The 20824-nt window shown below is 45.4% G+C and overlaps 1 protein-coding gene across 10 annotated transcripts in view; it reads right to left on the bottom strand.

The window, feature by feature from the left end:
- Positions 1 to 222: 222 nt before the first annotated feature.
- Positions 223 to 20824, bottom strand: part of LOC8023913 — a 97788-nt gene continuing 77186 nt past the window's right edge. For 2 of the 10 annotated variants that reach the window (XM_042293426.1, XM_042293428.1), the window contains 13 exons: positions 20087 to 20191; positions 19486 to 19590; positions 18365 to 18469; positions 18063 to 18167; positions 17763 to 17867; positions 17462 to 17566; positions 15265 to 15369; positions 14557 to 14661; positions 12829 to 12933; positions 10589 to 10693; positions 4536 to 4669; positions 2398 to 2520; positions 223 to 892 (listed from right to left, as the gene is read on the bottom strand). In XM_042293426.1, the coding sequence (XP_042149360.1) occupies positions 2443 to 2520; positions 4536 to 4669; positions 10589 to 10693; positions 12829 to 12933; positions 14557 to 14661; positions 15265 to 15369; positions 17462 to 17566; positions 17763 to 17867; positions 18063 to 18167; positions 18365 to 18469; positions 19486 to 19590; positions 20087 to 20191 (1262 nt within the window). In that variant the 3' untranslated portion in view covers positions 223 to 892; positions 2398 to 2442. Of the gene's footprint in view, positions 893 to 2397; positions 2521 to 4535; positions 4670 to 10588; positions 10694 to 12828; positions 12934 to 14556; positions 14662 to 15264; positions 15370 to 15877; positions 15983 to 17461; positions 17567 to 17762; positions 17868 to 18062; positions 18168 to 18364; positions 18471 to 18625; positions 18730 to 18925; positions 19031 to 19225; positions 19331 to 19485; positions 19591 to 20086; positions 20192 to 20689; positions 20795 to 20824 lie in introns of all 10 variants that reach the window. The other 8 variants (XM_042293418.1, XM_042293421.1, XM_042293420.1 and 5 more) reach the window with 8 other exon arrangements.

Below are 20824 nucleotides of genomic sequence, written 5' to 3'. Positions count from 1 at the left end.
GATCCCGAGTGAACTGTGAATAGCGAGCATTAGAATAGCGTATGCAAGAGTTTCGCGCATGCCAAGGAATATCGTCGTCGCCACTGAGCATGCGCGAAGTCCGAACCGCGTTTTGAATTGACGCATCGACGACGCTATTTCCTTGCGTCGAAAAAATGTTTGCGCACGTCGTTCTAAAACTAGCCGTAAATCGCGTAAAAAAGACGAAACATGGGATCTGTGTTGGTTTGTAAAAAACGTTTTATATTTATTATATTCTTTTGAGTGTAAAAATAAAGCCATTTTCTAAACATTGTGAGTAAGAAGACGTGAAAAGCGTGGCGAAATGAAGCAGTTAAGGAATGTGACCAAACGAGCGGCAATAAATTGTCGGAGTTGTAGAAAAAAAAAATATCTAGACTTCAAAATAAATCTACTTTAAACTTAAAAAAAAATGATAAAAGAATGAATTGATGACCTATTGGCATATTATAAAGCAAATAAAGAGTGCGCTAAATCGATTGAACTTGAAAAAATGTGTTTTAGTTTCAGCTTATTTAGCGTATCAAAAGTTATTATGTAAAAAAAAAACAAAAAAACAGTGGCATGATGCAACACATCTTAAGGCATATTGCATATATTTCTCAGGAGCACACGCTGGGTGCCTCCACAATGTCTGGTTCTCGCCCGAACTTTGCACACGACTCCCTGTTGTTTTCCATAGCTTGTTCTATATGATGCCCAGACTTCGAATATTTTCGCTTGGTGCTAAACGGAAGACAAAAATTGTGGCCATCAACTTTTGGTGCTCTTTGTCAAGGCTTTCCTTCGGGTTGACGCACACAGGTGGCGCCTGTGCAGTCGTAGTTGTCCGCCCTCTTCAGGAACTTCAACTTCTTAGTCTTCCACGGGCCTGTAAAGGTAATTTTTTTATGAGACTCATATTTTACCAACGAAAGAAGCAACTGAAAGTATTTTTGCATGCCGACTGCTAACGTATGTCTCTGTCTGGCATAGCTCAGAATTTGCAAATATTGCTTTCTTTGAAGACGAGGCTTGGACAGCTTATGCTTCGGTTTTAACGCTATTGACGGAAGACGCCACTGTAGAGGTGTAAAATGGTGGCATATGTGCCTTATTATTTCCATAGCATTGCTCTAAACAACCCCCCCCCCCCCCCATACTTTCTTTTATGTTGTCTTGACAAGATAAACCTTTAGCCGAGCCATTAAGGAAACAAATTAAGCATTGATACTTGGACTTTATAATATTTTGACAAACTGCAGATCTCCAACTCTAGACCATCTGCGAAAAAAGGTATGCGAACTGCAATGAGTCGCCCTTTATTGAACATGTAATTTAATCGTATTTAATAAAATGTTTCTTGATATTGCAGTTTTTTGTATAACTAGCACTTATTATTTCTGACAAAGAATCCTCTTCCCAAACTCAAAATCCTTGCTAAACTCTTTAAGGCTGGTTTACACTCTTGCGTGAGAGTGGTACTGAGTTCGATCGCTTACGACGAAAGAACATACTGGCGCCATCTATCGGGCAGAGCTGGAACGCTTCGAATTTGCGCATGTCTCCTCATTTTCTTGCTCATCATTCATCACAGCGTGCTTGAAATAATTCTGAGAATGTTATAAGCAACCGTTTCTTATGAATATCACGTACATCTGAACTCAAAAATACTGCAAAACCTTCAGTCTACTAGACACAGTTGCAGCGCTGCCGGCTAGGTGGCGCCGAGTATCAGCGTGTTCAGACAGTAGGGATTACCAAGCAAAGATTAAGTGAATGGTGGCAGAAAGCGAGAAAAAGCTAGGTATTTTCTTATTAACTGATGGCAAGGGGGTTTTATAGCCTCCCTTTTGTTTCAGTGCGGAGTGAATATAGTTTTCACATTTAAATATTCTAAGCTTAAATGGTAAAACAAAATGGCTACCCTACCGAAAAATCCGGTATAACTTTTCACTATCCGGATTATGGAACCGGAAATTTGTTTCTGGAAACCCGAAATCCAGATTGCAGACAAAGGAATAATTTCTGAAAACCTAAATTCCAGATGGAGTCCAGATAGAATCCAGATAGATTTCCAATTCCATAATCCGGATAGCGAAAAGATATACCGGCTTTTTCGGTAGGGTAGGTGGCGTAAGCTACCGCCCGATCCAAAGGTGTCAGCCGAATTCATCCATCCATCCATCCTTCTCTCGTCCTAAGCGATCACGAAATACGGGTGTGTGAACCAGTCCTCAGAGGAGCTGTCTCAAGCAAATTGCAAGCACATTGGGTGTCGACGCGCAAACTACTACACTCTATCCGCCTTTGAGCTTTGGTGATACTGGTTCGATGATCCAGCTGAAGTCTAAGCAACAAATACGACCCTTGCCTACGTGTTGCTATCACTTTTACCGTTTTGTGCGGTAGATGGCGGTGCTTGCCGTGGCAGTGAAAGGTCTACTTGGGGTTCTCGGCTACCGGGCTGTGCCTGATACCGAAGGTGAACCTTGGCGAGCTGCTTTTGTTCATCCACACCTGGAAGGCACACATTAGGCACATTAGGAACAGTAACGTTTAGAAAATCCCTTATATGTTTTGATTGAGATAACGGTTGATTCGGGAACTTTGTGGTATCTGGTCCGGACCGCTAGCCCTACGTTTCGGGGTAGAATAAAGGCCCGTTCACACTCTTGCAACCGAGTACGACCGAGAGAGACGAGACCGGTTTTTAAGCTTTTTGCGAGTTCTTAGGACCAGGTGCGATGCAGCGGAGCTGGTTTTAAGAGATCGCAAGAGGCTTAAAAACCGGTCTGGTCTCTCTCGGTCTTACTCAGTCGCAAGAGTATGAACGGGCCTTAAGCGTTCAGCGCTGCGTAATTCATTTTTGCAAACAAACAAACAAACAAAAAACATTGCAATATAAACTTTTTTTTTTTTTTTGAAAAAAGGGGGGGGGGGGGGGGACACTTTGCATAAAACAGGAGAAAGGGTGTTGTGGGGCGTAGAACCACTATAGTAACTAACAGCTAAAGAAAACGCGGGGCGTTGCGATGGCTGAGCATCTCCTTATCGCACGTCAACCAATGAGATCGCGGCATTAGCAGACGAAAACGGTGAGGAACCAATCACGAAGCAAGAAGCGTGCACATAACAAGCCACACCCTGTCGTTTCTCAGGCTGTCAGTGACCAAATAAAGCTACGCTCAGAGTGATTCGTCCGTTGGCGTCATGTGACATTTCTTTACATGTTAGAGGCTCGTGGGCTCCGCCATTTTGGTACTTAAGAGTCACACGCAAAGTTACTGGATTACCTCAGTTGTGGAACTCCCGCGGAGGGGGAGTTCCACACTCCCCCCCCCCCCCCCCCCCCCCCCCCACTCACTTCAGTTCGCCTCTAGTCGTTCGAAGCGCCATCTAGATTTTCGTTTCATAACTGTGCGTTTCATAGAGCAGAGCTGTAACGCCATCTAGACGCCGTGATTCAAAACGTACGCATTCCGTAGATTACACTGCAGTTACCCTAGCAACCGTCCGGCGCGTCGAACGACGGGTGACGAGCCGTGGTGAGTGAGGGGGGGGGGGCGGGGGGGGGGGGGGGTTCCGTAACTAAGCTAATCTAATTACGTTGTCACACGGGCGCCGTTTGCGTCAGTTTTGGCTTCCGAAATTTGAATTTTTGGAGCGGTAGAAGTAGCGTTAGGAAATCATCACGGATTCGTTTTTTAGCTGTTTGTGAACTGTTCTAGCAAGCAGGAATGGTGGAGTGTATTTCTTGCATCATCCATCGGACATCGTCGTCGGCAAAATCTGGTGACAGCTAACAACACTGATTCTGCGCACCAACATGGCTGAAGTCTTCTTACTCCGTAGGTTAATTCGTGACTCCAGGTAGAAAAGAAAGTTGTGTTTATGAGGGGCATGAATAACTTATACTTGTACGCGCTCGCTCGCTTTTAGTATTAACATAATTGTTGGGTTGCTATAATCCTACACGTATCTGAGCTTTTTATATGATTCTTTATTATCATTTATCGTGTAAATGCGACTTTGTCTATTAGTATGGAAAGTGGCACGGTGTCGTATCTCTTCGATGTTCTTGCATACTGTATATCCGGGTTTGTGCGCACCCTGCTCTCGCGTATGATAAAGCCAGAATATTGATATGCAGGCATATTGACGCAGTAACAAGCGTCATAAATGATCATGCATCAACGAAACAGTTGCGGTAGTATTTTGGCGATACCTGACAAAATCATCATAGCTAGATTACGTTTCCGGTGTGCGTATTTCTTGGGGCAAATTTACTTATCTACCGAGACTCATGCCATGACTTCCAGCGAGAACGCGATTGGTTGTTGCTGTGGTCACATGATCGCTTAAGCCAGTCAATGTGAGTTAGGTGCCACGCCCCGCAAGAGAGCCCCTCCTGCGGCAGGGTGGCTATAAAACTGAAATGACGTCATTGAATCACGTGACTAATGACGTTATATGGCACGTGTTTGATGACGTCACCTACTCGACTAATGGCTTTCTAAAAAAGGCGTTCTCACTCTCTCGGGTGAGTGGGCTCCGGGTCCGGGCTTCTTCGTCTGGTCTGATGGGATGTTGGTCCGGTAACTGAGGGTGTACGCCGGAGACTTGCTCTTGTAGGTGTCGGTGTCCGGGACGTTGTACTTGCACGGTGCTGCAGGAAGAACACAGCGACAGAAAATCGCTCAGGGTGAGACGTTCGGTCAAACGCATTGAGAATGCAATGGCAGTAATACGCAGTTCCTACCTACCACGCAGCCCCCCCCCCCCCCCGCCTCCCCCACTCCCCCCCTTTTCGTACGCAGCGGAAGGAGTGGGGAGAGGGTAGTGTTAGTGTATCACTTATCTCGCTTGTACCCCCCTTCTGCATTTCCACTCTGCACGTCGCAACGCCATTGGTCGAGCCTGCTATGACATCAAACCAAAAGTTGCGTTCCGTTTGCTGACCCTCCCTCCCATTACCTTGATACAAGGTGCGGCCAACACCAACACGAGCTAGCATGGCATGTGCAGAATTCCCATATAAAGCTATCCCAGTTAGCACGCGAGAGACGATCAACTGGCACAAGCTTATGAATCTTATGGGGGCCTGATGTGGGGCCCAATACGATTTTTCTCCAAGGCGTTGTAGTCTGTGTCACAGCATTTCTCTGGCGTTTATATGGCCTTTTTCTGGCTCACCATATAAATGCCAAGGTGCTAGACTTCAGCCAAAGATGTCACGTATGAACCAAAGAACCAGCAGTGAAACCTAACTCTGGCGCTTGTCTGGCGATTTGGTTCTAAAGATGCAAGATGACACCCGGAACGCTGGCAGTGAAGCTTAATTTTGGCACTTGTTTGGCGAACCGGGGCCAAGGTACTCAGACCCTGGCTAAAAAAAAGGTCAGGAAAAAAGGCCTGGCTCTGCCTTGGCTTCTGCGGGCTTTTTAAGACCAAAAGTTTCCAGAAAAAGACTACAGGCTCAGAGAATTGTGCTACCCGGGATTGATCTAATAATTTTTTTTTTTTTGTTAGGTGAAGAAACGAATGGAATTATAGTGATTTTTTCTGGTTGATTGGTGAGTACGTGAATATAGCAGAGTAAAGTCGGTATAGTGCGGCGCATATGTTTGGGAGTAGGTGCGGAAAAGTGTAGCGGAGATTACCGGGAATGTCGTGAGGCTTTGCATCCTTTGGCCTCAGGCCAAAGGTGTAAGCAGGCGTTGTCGCTAGGACACTGCCGGCCTTCTCAGGACAGTAGGCACCCGGTGCTGTTAATGACAAGCGTACGCCATAGGGGGTAAGGGAATGAGTATTGCGCGAATGATCTGTTCTCGACGAAGTTCTCGTCGCACGCTGTACTGTACGGGTTTCTGTTTGTATCGTATCAGATCAAGGCGGACAAGCTATCTGTGTGCTCCATTGCCACGTGCCTTTCCCTTGCCCTCTACTATACTAACCCCTTTCCACCTTCGGCTATATAAAGAACAACACGGAATAAACTAAGGCATTATTATCCTTACACCCGAGTTGTCTATTCTTACCAGCCCACACAAGAACGATACACTGTGCGGAGCGCAAATTGGTCTCCTTTTTGCGCAGGTGTTGTAGTGGTCTCAAAACGGAGAGTTCTGATTGGCTCTGACTGGAAGGATAGTGGGTAGGGCACAATGTTAGCTGTCTTGAGGTCTACCCACCATCCTTCCAATCGGAGTCCATCAGGGCTCTGCGTTTTGACGTCAATGGCAATTTCTGCGCAAGAGGCACGCGAACTGGCGCTCCGAATATTGACAACGATGCAACAACTGTACTATCACTTACAGTTACTGTCACCGCCAGAATAGACTTCATCAAAATTCAAAGCCAACCGGTCCGTTCATAAACGGTCCGTTCATAAACAATCGAGTATACTGTGGGATTAGTATAATGCTTTTTCTTTTAGCGATATGCAAGCAAGGGCAGGGATTAATCGAGGGGTGACTGTTAATAAAAAGCTGCGTTCTGTCGCGCTCCGTTAAAAGTACCATACCAAAAGCAGTGAGTAGTCATGCTTGAGAAAGAATGGTATAAACGGATTCTGATGGGTTGTTACAGGGTTATGAAAATATTCGCCTAACGGAAAGAAAGTGTAACGAAATGAGGGTAGATGTTCTCATTGAATAAGTTGTCTTGTTATGCTGCGTACCGTTGCGGACATAGCATTATTTATTATGCCTCTTACGGGCCCAGAAAATTTCATTTTTCTTTTCAGAAAGCGGGGTTATAAGCAGTGTTGTACGGAACGGCGTTCCAAGGAACGGCGTTCCTGGAACGCGTTCCTTTTAGGAGGAACGAAGGAACGCCGCCGTTCCATTTTGCATCGCTGGAACTGGAACGGGAACGCGTTACATTTTTACTGGAACGGAAAGAGTAACGGCGTTCCTTTTTTTCGTCCAGTGGGGTCATTTTTATTTTATTTCTAACAGAGAAAGTATGAAGATACAAAAACAATATCTTTACGAAGTGCAGGGGTGCTATGTTGCGCTTTTTGGACTCCCAGGAGACTTGGAAAAGGGAAGTGACGTCAACGACTAGAGCAAACGCAGATTGGATGTTGACGGAAGAAAACAAAATCAACATCCAATCTGCGTTTGCTGTGTCGTTGACGTCACTTCCCTCTCCCTAGTCTCCTGGGAGTCCAAAAAGCGCAGCCCCCCAGGATCTCGTTAACTTTTTGGTCACTAAGCTTATGAATTATTTTGTGTGGTCCTCGCTTGCTAACAGTTAAGGGTGCAGGAGAGCTGGTGGGCATTGATTCTTTTTTGAGTGCCCGAAACTGCGGTACAAAAAGCAAAACTTTTAGTAGTAGGAAAAGACAAAGAAGGAGGGTTGTTTTCAACTCGGTTACCTTCTTTTGTTCCACGAATCTTTACACACCCAGAAATCGTATTCTGACTACAGCCATTTCTGAACTTCAATAACGATCGAGACCTACATTTACCACAAGATCACAGATTGCCAGATATCGGACTCACCCTTGTATCCCGAACATTGGTCACTTACAAGATACACAAAAAATAACCTTTATTCCTCCTCTTGTCCCCCAACTTAGAACTGAACAGCAAATCCAACCTTCACAACGAGGTATTGGTAGCTTTCAAGAGTGACTTTCCAAAAGCCCTACCTTCTCTTTTACTTGCTCGTCTCGCGAACAGCGACATCGAGAAGCAACTGTTGTTAAGTTCTAACACGGGAGTCTGTTAAATTGAAACGTTCGAGGTTGTTGTAAAACGCTCGTGCTATCTTGGGTAAAAGTACACTTGGCTCGTCTGAATTGTGCACTACAAGCATGGACATGGTTAATAGCTGAGATTTTTACCATGAATATATCAAGAAATGAAACCCTGCTTCCGCGTGTTTTCTTCTCCGGGTGCCCTTCCATCACGACATACAAACTCGTATGTTGACTATTAACGGGATAGATAAAAAAATAAGAAAACTCTGCTTGATTTAACTAAATATGGTAATTAGCAAAAAATACAAAAGTAACGTATACGTAACGATACGTTCCATTTTTTAAACTGTAACGGGAACGAGTTCCTTTCTCACGGATGGAACTTGTAACGGGAACGCGTTCCAAAAATCAGAAGGAACGAGGAACGAGCTTTCGTTACTTTTTTTGAGGAACGTGTACAACACTGGTTATAAGATTTTTTCTCCATATTAATATGACAATTTACGAACTAGGATCGTTCAAAATTTCCGTATCAGGAACCAGCGCTGGCAAGTTTTAGAGCGCAGCACTTATGCGCCCGTTTCCGGCTTGAGCGGCGTCGCCGTCGGCGTAACCGCGCGTCGCATTATGGGACGTTTCCCATAATGATGTCACGCGTGACGTCACTGTGGTCACTTGTGACGTCACTCGTGACGGCGCGTTGCATAATGGGACATTTCCCATAATGACTTCACACGTGACGTCACGTGTGATGTCACGATGGTCACGAGTGACGTCATGGAGGTCACTCGTGAAGGTCACGACGAAGGTCACGACCTTCACACGTGACGTCACAAGGGTCACTAGGGTCATGACTGACGTCACGAGAGAGGAGGGAGAGAGGAGGAAGGGAGAGGGAAGGAGGGGGTAGGGGGAGGAGCAGGGATCAATATGGCGATGCAGGCGAGTTGGTTCATGATTACAACTAGTAGAAGCGCACAAAAACAAGGACAAAGGGAGGAATGCACAAGACGAGCGAGGTAGAGGTGCGTACCCTCCTCTTCTTACCATACCCTCCTCCTCCTTAAGAGCTGCGCTCTAATTCGGCATTACAGGCAGTTGTAAACGTCTTTCATTTTTTTTCAACATCGTGCATTTTAGCTATTAATCATTGCGAGTGCTATATGTTTCGTATATATAAAATTAATTTTTGGGATCTTAGTATTACGCCGCCTGCTTTATTCTGGTTTTGTCTTCCTGGCGCGACGATGTTTGGATTTTTGTGCTCCGCCTTTATGTGTTACTATGTAACGAGTCATTAAAATGCATCTTAAAATGGAGGCATACAATAAATTTACATTAAAAAAAATATATATATATTTGCGTCCTTGATAAAGCCTGATTTTATGAGATTATTAAGATTAAATGCAACGTTACGCGCGCTTATTTTAGACACTTTCAAATATGATGTAGGATTAATACGACCTTCACGTGAAATACACTGCGCGCAGTTAACACAGTTGGCTGTAATTACGAAAAGATAGGGGTTAATAGAAAAACAACCGACCAATCTAGGACCAACAATGTACTAAGTACCGTGTTCGTCTCGTTTTAAATATATATAATAGCACTACTAATTTGCGTGGCAAGGACAGGAATCAGCATTGAATTGAATTGAGAGACGCTCTATCAATTGAAACATTTTTCAGCAACAGATTGCTTGCGAACCTGCCTCACTTGCCTAAGATCTTAGTATGTAGCTATAAATATACAGCTAGTCAAAGACTTAGTTCTTGTTTTGTTCTAGATGTAAAATTGCATTGCTCAAACAAGAAAAAAAAAATGCTACGAAGTCTGAATGCCATACATCCCGTTGATCGACCGCTGAAGCCATAGTAGAACCGGGGAGTCGGTGGACAAGTGTGTTAACGCACAGCTGCTCAAAGAAGGGTGAAGCAAAAGCTCGCGCTGCAGAACCCAGAGATCCTGAGTTGAATCCCCACCCTTTCGGCCTTAATGAGCATCGTACCGGCGTGCGGTCGTGTATCACTACTGCGTGATGTACGTCAAAGATCTCAGGCTAGCAACAGTACTGCACTAGCTATATTTCTCACCTACGGCGAAGACACCAGACGCGCATTGCGGCTGATTTACCACTAGATAAACAAACACATAACACAAATAGTGAAATAAAAAAATAAACCAAGATTTCCTTGTAAATCTGCTGTTCAAGAATCTTCATACCATACTGATGTGATTCGTTGGAAACAGTGTCACTAAAAAGGTCATTATCCGTTCAGATTGCTTCTATGGTTCACTTATAGAGTTCTGCGCCATATCAGCAATGACAGGAACGGGAAAACGCAGCTCTACAAGTTCCCCTTACGCGAGTTCTATAGAAACAAACTTATTTCACGAGTCTGCGCTTTGAAACCTCTGCAGTCCTTAAGGCTGCTTCGCACATTTACGGTTGAGTGCTCTCAAATGCATTGCGTTTCCTTGTAAACGCTTACGGGAAGAGAACATAGTAGCACACTCGCGCCATCCGTCGGGTAGCCATGGAACTATGTATACAACTAGACCGGAGGTTTGGCAGTATTTGCAAAATCAAATGTACGCACTCTCTACGAGAAGGTCGCCAATAACACTGCCAGAATTATTCCAAGCCCACGTTCAAAGAATGGTGCTTGAAAGTTATAACAATATGTACGCAGAGCGGAAGTATACCAGGACTACCTGAGAGAGGGTGCCAGTGTGCTAATGTGTTTTCTCATAGTAAGCGGTTATTAGGGGACGGAACGCAGTAAGGCGCAGTCAAGCAGAAATGTGTGGACCAGCCTTTAGAGCCCGTGGCGCACTGTTCTTGAGACGGAGCAAAGGTAATACTCGTGCGGTTACCAGGAATGTCGTCCGGTCTAGCATCCTTTGGCTTGAGACCAAAGGAGTAAGCAGGGGTGACAGCAAGCACGTTGTCTGCTTTCTCGGGACAGTAGGCACCGGGGGCTGCACAGAGGCAAACAGACGCGTCCAATGGCATAACCGAGCAGTCAGTTCATGCCACTGGGGAGGCAACTATACAGCGTGTAAACTAACGCCTTTAAAGGGGCCATAAAACGAACTTTGGGTAGGGACAACTGAATTTAGATTGGGATTTTACCACTAGCATATCGTTTAGTGGGCCAAAAGAAAAAAGGCAGAAAATCAAAAGCCTAAATTTCGATAGAAAAACGTGAAAAAAAAAAAAAATAAAATAGCGAACTATTTCGCATTTTTTTTCTTTCGGAAGTTCTCTTCCTTTTTAATGTGTACATCCGCGGTACCCAAATCACGTCACCGGCCCCAACACATGTCACGCGACACCCGACCTCACTTATTCCTTTCACCCCTAAGCTGACAGTGCAGTGGCGCTTGCCGCACCAATTAGCCGCCTCCCTTTCATCACCTAACCCCATTCTCTTCGCGTGGGTATGCGCGAGGGAGCGTGATCACGTGGCAAAAGTGTGGCTTGCCTAACAAGCACGTAGCTCCCACAGCACTGTCAGCTTAGGGGTGAACGGGGTGGGGAAAGCCACTATTGTCTGAATTTTGAGCGACAGGCTGATCTTCTAGGGGGAGACCGGGTACACAAACGAGGGTCCGAGCAAGAGAGGGGTCCCTCCTTTCCCTCTTCTTGAACTGTTTGGCGCTCCCTCGACGCTGCGTACGCCATCTGTTAGCATTACGCGTGCATCGCCTGCGAATCGGCCACGTAGATTGCCTAAAACAGTTTTATTAAACGAGGTAAGTTACTCTCGTGGAAATGGAGCGTGCTGGTTAAGTTTCGGTTTTAGAGGAGAATAACATAGAGCAGGGTTGGCCAAACGCGAGCCGCATGCGGCTCTTTGCTGGTCCAAGTGACGGCTCGCAGATCCCTCGTAAGGGCACCCCCCCCCCCCCCCCCCCCGCGCCTTTCCGCGTTTCCCCAGGAAAAAAAAAAAAAGGATTTCAGAATAAAGCACGGCTCACGGTTTGGCAGCCTTGTGCCCCCCATACGTACAGTTAGACTCTGAACAAAATTTAAAGGGGCGGTGCAACGATTTTATGATTAAAAAGATTTGCATCTCGTCATTTTTACGTTGTTTATCGTGTCCCGGAGGATAGAGAAAACACTTCCTTCATTAAGAATGTCGTGATTCCACTGCATAATCGCAAAGCAAAAGTCGAGCTTTTTCCCCCACCTGCAGCCCCAAGTGGCAGCCGGAGGAACTATGGCGGAAAGATTACGTGACCTCGCTCGGCTCTAAGCTGCAGCATAGCGCCCGCTAATGTGCGCAGAGAGAGGGAGGGGAAGCGCCCTCCGAGATAGCACACGGGAAGCTACACGGCACTCCGAACGACGTCACTGGGAGTGCGACCAGGTGTTACCTTGAAGACTGGGAGTGAGTTGAGGGGTGCCCGAAATGCCAATGTTTATCTTTTTTTTACGCAACAACTAGGACACGCGGGCGAAATCGGGTTTCTGTTCTTTACATCAGAAGTGCCAGGGGGCAACTTCCAGAAATCTTTAACCGAAGTCGGAAAATCGTTGCACCCCCCCCCCCCTTTAAGTTTGTCCCCCCCCCCCCCCCCCCCGCGGCTCTTAGAAGTTTCGGGGGGGGGGGGGCGTGACCTCGGGGGGGTCACGTGACCCCCCCCCCCCCCCCCCCCGGTTACGCCGACGCCGACGCCGACGCCGCTCAGGCTGAAAACGGGCCCCTAAGAGCTGCGCTCTAAAAACTCTTCGTTGTTGGTGATTTGTTCTTCGGTGTTGTTGTAGGCCAATGCCGGAGTCTGATTGGCCGCGGATCAATAATAAGCCGCTCAGGGCTATCCATACCCTACGTTTCTTAAGCTATCTTGACTATGCGGCGAACAAGTCGTCTGCTTCTTTTGCGGGAGTTGCGGTGACGTCAGCGACACGCCGCGCTCTAATTCGTCCTGATTGAAAGGATGATGGGTAGACTTCAAAGCCATCTGCCTTGAGGTCTACCCACTATCCTTCATTCAGAACCAATCAGAGCTCGGCGTTCTGACGTCACCACAACCCCCACAGAAGAAGCAGACGAACTTGTGCTCCGCATTAACGAATGCAGAAGGACAAAGAGGGCAAACATAATTACCGGGAACATCATCGGGCCTAAGGTCTTTATGCTTGGAACCGAAACTGTAGGCCGGCGTAGCTGCTAGAACTTTGTCAGCTTTCTCGGGGCTGTAGGCACCGGGCGCTGAGGAAGGCGAGTTAGAGAAAGAGCACATGCGTCACTGTAGGACATGCATTAAAAGTATACCAGTCAAAAAAGAATGCTTCATATAGAGATGTTATTCTTGCGATAGATCAATGATAGTGCCGGAGCCTCGTGTTAACGGGAAACAAAGTTTTGAGTTATAAATGTCGTGATTATCGGATAATGCTTTTTAAGATCATGATTTATTACATGTGACTATTAAAACAAATTGTGAATGGAACGTTAACTTCACGGGAGCATTTTACTTTTTTTGCAAAACCTCATGGCCGCCTGCCCACCAAGTAGGCGGCCATGCATAAAAAGGAAAAAAAAATAGTGACGTTCTTTTTTAGTATATCCAACACCACCCAGAATATTTGAAGCTTCAACACTAGAGTATTGACATCATCAGCACAGCGAGTTCGAGCGAAGGCAATGATTGGACACGAGCGCTGCCTGAGCATTCGGCTGGGAATCGTGTCCAATCAATGCGGCGAGGAACACTCGGCACCGGGCTCGGGTCTAATTGCTGAGTTGGCGCAATCCGCCTGTGATGACGTTTCATGTAGGAAAAAGAGGATGATTGCATGCATCGATTATTCTCGGTGGTGTTGGTATATCTTGGTTTCTCGTACTATTTTAGCTAAGGTTAGAACAATTGGCGTAAAGTGGAGTTGTGCGTAAGTCCGACGGTGATAGAGGCGTAATTACTAGCGTCATTCTCTAAAAGCTGGGTATCAGGTGCCGAAGGGGGCAGCTCAAAATGCACGTTATTGGGGAAAAAACAACACATGCGTTAGGAATGTTAGCTTGACGGGGATCTACGGGTAGCTGGTTTCATAGTTGAGCTCGAGGATGGTACAGGTTACGAAATTGTGATTTTAAGATGAGGATAGTGCGATATCAAACAGAACGATATTACATTGCACTACCGAATATTCGTGATTTCACTTACGATAGTACTTTTTCTAATTCCTTTAGCTGTGGCTAAAACCACGGGCGACTTTGGTAGTTGTGATTATCAATAGGAAGGAAGCTATACTGCGCGCTGAGGGTTCTTCATAAATGTCTAGAGATATAGCTCAGTGATATGAGGCTTTTGGCTGCGGCAAGCGCTCCGATTAACACTCGGTAATTTAGTGTCTAACAATTTGGAGATTGCACAGAAAGGAAAATTTACCACCATTATACCGTAGAGAAAATAAGATGACGGCTGACTTGCGTGAAATTATATTCTGATGGTTCTCGGGTAAATAATTATAAATTGAAGCCATTATGTTCACATTCAAAACTGTGCGATAGAAATAAACTACCGTATGCCTCGGTGATGTTTGTTAGATGCATTCGTAAAACAACTGGATCGTGGCAGTTAACTTTCTAATATGAACTGATGGGCGTATTACTGAAAGTAAGATAAAACAAAACAGTAACAACGCAAAACAAAGAACGTCGCAAACATGTGGACTCCTTTTCGCGTTCATTCTTTCTTTTACCTGAACATTTTATAAATAGTTTTATGGAGATATGTAGGCAATGATACGTGAGAGGGAAGATATGTATCTTGTGCTATTAATATATATAATGAGCAGTGATACGTAATCAGACTTATCAGGTTATCATTACCGGGAATGCCGTTTGGCACACGATCCTTTTGCCTGGAACCAAAACTGTAGGAAGGTGTGGCCGCTAGTATTTTGTCAGCTTTCTCAGGGCAGTAGGTACCTGGTGCTGCAGAAGCCAAGGAAAGGAAGATGCACTGTTATATAACATGCTAGGCGCCAGCGAGATAGGAACGTGCAAAACAGTGCCAGCCAGGCATGCAAGGGAGAACCGCAAATAATCTTGAATCACAGATAAGCCATGCGCCATTTTGTACGGTGCCCGTAACGCTTTTTCGAATGGTATATTTACCGTACTTTACCGCCCACGTATCGAAAGTGACCTCGTTGTGGCAACATAATGCGTCACAGGACTTGGCGTGCCATATATGCTCTGAGAGGTAGCGATCTTGGCGGTTGGTGGTAGGAAATGCCGGCGAAAATGGCGAGTGGACGCACGGATCGCTGTCGTCGCGGCGTTCTATATTCTGTCTGCTATAGTTTCCGTCGACTGGTTTTAGGGCGACCTACAGCAGAACAGGCGTCTGCCGCACTCACCCCCGCTGCCGTCATACCGCCAGGATCGCGGCGGACTAGAGCATGACACTGATGATGTCATTGGTCGGAAATCGAGGAATCATTTTGAGGACACGGTAAAGACACGGGTCAAAGGCGTGCTCCAGGCTCCGCATTACTGGTTGGGATAAATGGTAATGCTTTTTCTCATAATTACCAGGCACGCCGTTAGGGCTAAGAGGTTTTTGCTTGGAACCGAAGCTGTACGATGGTGTTGCGGTTAGTACTCTGTCAGCTTTCTCGGGGTAGTAGGTGCCGGGTGCTGTAGAATGAAACGTAAAAGAGGTGCACTGTGAGATGAAGTTCATTAGACATGGTCGGCATCAGTGACACAAGTAAATGCGAACGAGTGCCAGGTAGAGAGAAAAAGGGAGGCTAGGCAATACAAACGCGAGACGGTTATATGCGGCATTAGGGTGCATTAGCCAAGACTAACATGCATTCAAGTATTTTACAACTACCGAGAACACCACCAGACTTGAACTTTCTTCTTTGAACCAAGGCCGTATAATAATTAAATGGAGCTAGTGCTTTGTCAGCTTTTTCCCGTCAGTAGGTTGCACGCGACGTAAAAATAAAATTAAAGTGAAAATGCGTATTACGACGAGCTGCATACATCATATTTAACTTTCCGAATATAGGAGCATACTAGACAGCGCCAGTCAGATCAGAAAGAATCGGCACTTTAAATAAGGATAAATAATGTTGTACTATGGTCGGTTAAATACCGATATCTGAGGTAAAAGTGTATGAAGGTTTGCCTTAATTACCGGGAATGTCGTGGGGCTTAAGATCTTTATGCTTGGAGCCGAAGCTGTAGGAAGGTGTTGCAGTTAGTACTTTGTCAGCTTTCTCTGGCCGGTACGTTCCGGGTGCTGTATTAGGGAAGCGTAGTGAAAATTCATTGCACGAAAAGGAGCATACAGCATGTTTAACGCTTTTCATGGAAGAGCCTGCAGTGCTGTGACGAGTAGAGACATAAGTATTGGTAGACTAGAGAAGGATATTTAATGTAGTACCATCGGCAATTCAAGAGCAAATGTTTAAGAGAAACCTGCATGAAAGTTTGTATTTAGAACTAGGAACATCGTTAAGCCTAATGTCTTTCTGCTTGGAGCTGAAGCTGTAAGAACGTGTTGCAGCTAGTAATTTGTCAGCTTTGTCTGACCAGTAGGCTCCCCGTGCTGTAGAAGGGCAAAGTATTGAAAATGCGTGGTAAGAAGACGTGCATAATTAACCAGCATTCTTTATAAGAGAGCATACAATACGTGCCAGAAAGAGGTGCAAGCAGCGGCGTAGACTTTCCATTTTCCCGGGCCAGGGGGGGGGGGGGGGGGGGGGGGGGCCGGAGGGGAGGGGGTGCTTTTCCGCGCAATTTTTTTTTTTTACATCGGCAATTATCACTAGTTTATTTTAGGGGGTACATTTCACAGCGTATGTATATCGCCATGTGTCCGTCGCTGTGAGTGTTATTTTGTTTACATGCCACTACTAGAAGCTCGTTACATGGCACGTAAACGGCGTCTTGGTAAGGATCATGGCGCGAGAGGGGAGGCTCTGCCCCCCCCCCCCCCCCCCCCACCGGATATCATTAGGGGGAGAGGCGAGCCCCGATGCCCCCCCCCCCCTTCCCATAGTCTACGCCTATGGGTGGAAGTACTGGCAGATTAGAGGAGGATAGTTATTGTGGTACTATCTGCAGTCCTAGAGTCATTATCTGAGATAAGGGTGTGCGAAGGTATGTCTTAGTTACCGGGTACGTCGTCAGGCCTAAGATCTTTATGCTTGGAGCCCAAGCTGTAAGGAGGCGTTGCAGCTAGTACTTTGTCAGCTTATTCCGGGCGGTAGGTTCCAGGTGTTGTATTAATACAACATAAAGAAAAACATCACCGAAAAACGGCTTCCAAACCTGTTCAATCATATTTTAGAATAGCGTGCAAGAGAGTGCTAAACAGTGTGCAACTACATGCATATTACAGTAATTTAGGTAACGTAGTGCTATCGGCAGACAGAGTTATTACCTCAAATAATAATGTGTGAAGGCATGCATTAATTACCAGGAACATCGTCCGGCCTAAGATCTTTATGCTTGGAGTCGAAGCTGTAACAAGGTGTAGCAGTTAGTACTTGGTTAGCTTTCTGCGACCGGTAGGTTCCGGGTGTTGTATTAGGGCAATGTAGGTAAAAATGCATTGTAATAAAACTTGCATAAGCGATGTTAAACGTTCATGATTGAAGAGCATGCGCTACAGTAACAAGCACGGGTAGAAGTACTGGCAGAAAGGTGAATATTGTGCTATCGAAAAGCCAAGACTTATCTGATATAAACTGATGTGAAGGTATGGGTTAATTACCAGGAACACCGTCGGGCTTAAGGTCCTTATGCTTGGAGCCGAAGCTGTAAGACGGGGATGCAGCTAGTACTTTGTCAGCTTTCTCCGGCCGGTAGGTTCCCGGTGCTGTATTAGGGCAATGTGATGAAAATACATTGTGAAAATACATGCAAAAAGGATGCTCAACGTTTATGATGGAAGAGAATGCAGAGAAGTGACAGAAAGAGCTCGTTGTATTGGTAGAAAGGCAAATAATCTTGAACTATCCAAAGCCTAAGTGCCATGTCTAAGACAAACAGGTGTGAAGGTATGAGTTAATTACCAGGAACATCGTCGGGCCTAAGGTCTTTATGCTTGGAGCCGAAGCTGTAAGAAGGTGCTCCAGCGAGTACTTTGTCAGCTTTCTCCGGCCGGTAGCTTCCGGGTGCTGTATTAGGGCAATACGGTGAAAATGTGTTGTGAGTTACGTGCATAAAGGATGTTCAAAGTTTGTGATGAAAGAGCATGCTGTGCAGTAAAAGGAAGATATAGATGTATTGGTAGAAAGGCAAAGAATCTTGTATTATCAAATGTCCAAGTGCCATATCTAAGATAAACATGTCTGAAGGTATAAGTTAATTACCCGGGACATCGTCGGGCCTAAGGTCTTTATGCTTGGAGCCGAAGCTGTAAGAAGGTGCAGCAGCTAGTACTTTGTCAGCTTTTTCCGGCCGGTAGGTCCCTGGTGCTGTATTTGGGCAATGTGATGAAAATACAATGTGAAAATAGGTGCAGAAAGGATGCTTAACGTTTATGATGGAAGAGCATGCAGTAAAGTGACAGTATGAAGTAGAAGTATTGGTAGAAAGGCAAAACATTTTGAACTAACCCAAAGTCAGAGTGTCATGTCTAAGATAAGCAGGTGTGAAGATATGGGTTAATTACCAGGAACATCGTCGGGCCTAAGGTCTTTATGCTTGGAGCCGAAGCTGTAAGAAGGTGTTCCAGCAAGTACTTTGTAAGCTTTCTCCGGCCGGTAGCTTCCGGGTGCTGTATTAGGGCAGTGCGGTCAAAATGCATTGTGAGGGTACATGCATAAAGAATGTTCAAAGATTGTGATGAAACAGCATGCAGTACAGTAAGAGGAAGATATAGTTGCATTGGTAGAAAGTACGGAATCAAAGATAAACATATGGGTTAATTATTGGGAACATCGTCCGGCCTCAAGTTTTTATGCTTGGAGCCAAAGCTGTAAGAAGGTGTAGCAGCTAGTACTTTGTCAGCTTTTTCTGGCCGGTAGGTTCCGGGTGCTGTATTGAGGGAATGTGATGACAATACATTGTGAAAATATGTGCCGGAAGGATGTTCAACATTTATGATGGAAGACCATGCAGTAAAGTGACAGAATGAGTTAGAAGTATTGGTAGAAAGGGCAAAAAATCTTGAACTACCAGAGTCCAATTGACATGTCTAACATAAACAGGTGTGAAGGTATGGGTTAAGTACCAGGAACATCGTCACCCCTAAGTTCTTTATGCTTGGAGCCGAAGCTGTAAGAAGGTGTTCCAGCAAGTACTTTATCAGCTTTCTCTGGCCGGTAGCTTCCGGGTGCTGAATTAGGGCAATACGGTGAAAATGCGTTGTGACGATACGTGCCTATGACATGTTCAAAGGTTGGAATGAAAAAGCATGCAGTACAGTAAGAGGAAGAAATAGATGTATTGGTAGAAATTAAAGATACTTGTACTATCGAACGTCCAAGTGCCAAATCTAAGACAAGCATGTGTGAAGGTGTGAGTTAATCACCTGGAACATCGTCCGGCCTAAGGTCTTTATGCTTGGAGCCGAAGCTGTAAGAAGGTGTTCCAGCAAGTACTTTGTAAGCCTTCTCCGGCCGGTAGGTTCCGGGGGCTGTATTAGGGCAATGCGGTGAAAATGCATTGTGAGGGTACATGCATAAAGGATGTTCAAAGATTGTGATGAAAGAGCATGCAGTACAGTAAGAGGAAGATATAGATGTATTTTTAGAAAGTACGGAATCAAAGATAAACATATGGTTTAATTACCGGGAACATCGCCCGGCCTCAGGTTTTTATGCTTGGAGCCAAAGCTGTAAGAAGGTGTAGCAGCTAGTACTTTGTCAGCTTTTTCTGGCCGGTAGGTTCCGGGTGCTGTATTGAGGCAATGTGATGACAATACATTGTGAAAATATGTGCCGGAAGGATGTTCAACATTTATGATGGAAGACCATGCAGTAAAGTGACAGAATGAGTTAGAAGTATTGGTAGAAAGGGCAAAAAATCTTGAACTACCAGAGTCCAATTGACATGTCTAACATAAACAGGTGTGAAGGTATGGGTTAAGTACCAGGAACATCGTCACCCCTAAGTTCTTTATGCTTAGAGCCGAAGCTGTAAGAAGGTGTTCCAGCAAGTACTTTGTCAGCTCTTTCTGGGGGGTAGCTTCCGGGTGCTGAATTAGGGCAATACGGTGAAAATGCGTTGTGACGATACGTGCCTATGACATGTACAAAGGTTGGGATGAAAGAGCATGCAGTACAGTAAGAGGAAGAGATAGATGCATTGGTAGAAATTAAAGATACTTGTACTATCGAACGTCCAAGTGCCAAATCTAAGACAAGCATGTGTGAAGGTGTGAGTTAATCACCTGGAACATCGTCCGGCCTCAGGTCTTTATGCTTGGAGCCGAAGCTGTAAGAAGGTGTAGCAGCTAGTACTTTGTCAGCTTTTTCCGGCCGGTAGGTTCCGGGTGCTGTATTAGGACAATGTGGTTAAAATGAAACGTGAGAGTACAATACATAAAGTATGTTCAACGTTTATGATGAAAGAGCATGCAGTACAGTGACAGGCAGAGATAGAATTATTGGTACAAAAGAAAAGAATCTTGTACTATCGAAAGTTCAAGTGCCATATCCTAGATAAACAGGAGTGACGGTAAGGGTTAGTTACCAGGAACATTGTCGGGCCTAAGGTTTTTATGCTTGGAGCCAAAGCTGTAAGAAGGTGTTCCAGCTAGTACCTTGTCAGCTTTCTCTGGCCGATAGGTTCCGGGTGCCGTATTAGGGCAATGTGGTGAAAATCAATTGGGAGAGTACGTGCATAAATGATGTTCAGCGTTTATGATGGGATATTGTGGAGTGAAGTGACAGAAAGAAATAGAAGTATTGGTAGAAAGGCAAAAAATGTTAAGCTATCGAAAGTTCAAGCACAATGTTTAAGATAAAAAGGTGTGATGGTATGGGTTAATTACCAGGAACATCGTCAGGCCTAAAGTCTTTATGCTTGGAGCCGAAGCTGTAAGAAGGTGTTCCTGCAAGTACTTTGTCAGCTTTCTCTGGCCGGTAGCTTCCGGGTGCTGTATTAGGGCAATGCGGAGAAAATGCAT

Source organism: Ixodes scapularis, unplaced genomic scaffold (genome assembly GCF_016920785.2).
Source record: "Ixodes scapularis isolate PalLabHiFi unplaced genomic scaffold, ASM1692078v2 PGA_scaffold4__175_contigs__length_147842914, whole genome shotgun sequence".
In the NCBI taxonomy this organism is placed as follows: domain Eukaryota; kingdom Metazoa; phylum Arthropoda; class Arachnida; order Ixodida; family Ixodidae; genus Ixodes; species Ixodes scapularis.
This window is presented reverse-complemented; position numbering and strand designations above follow the sequence as displayed.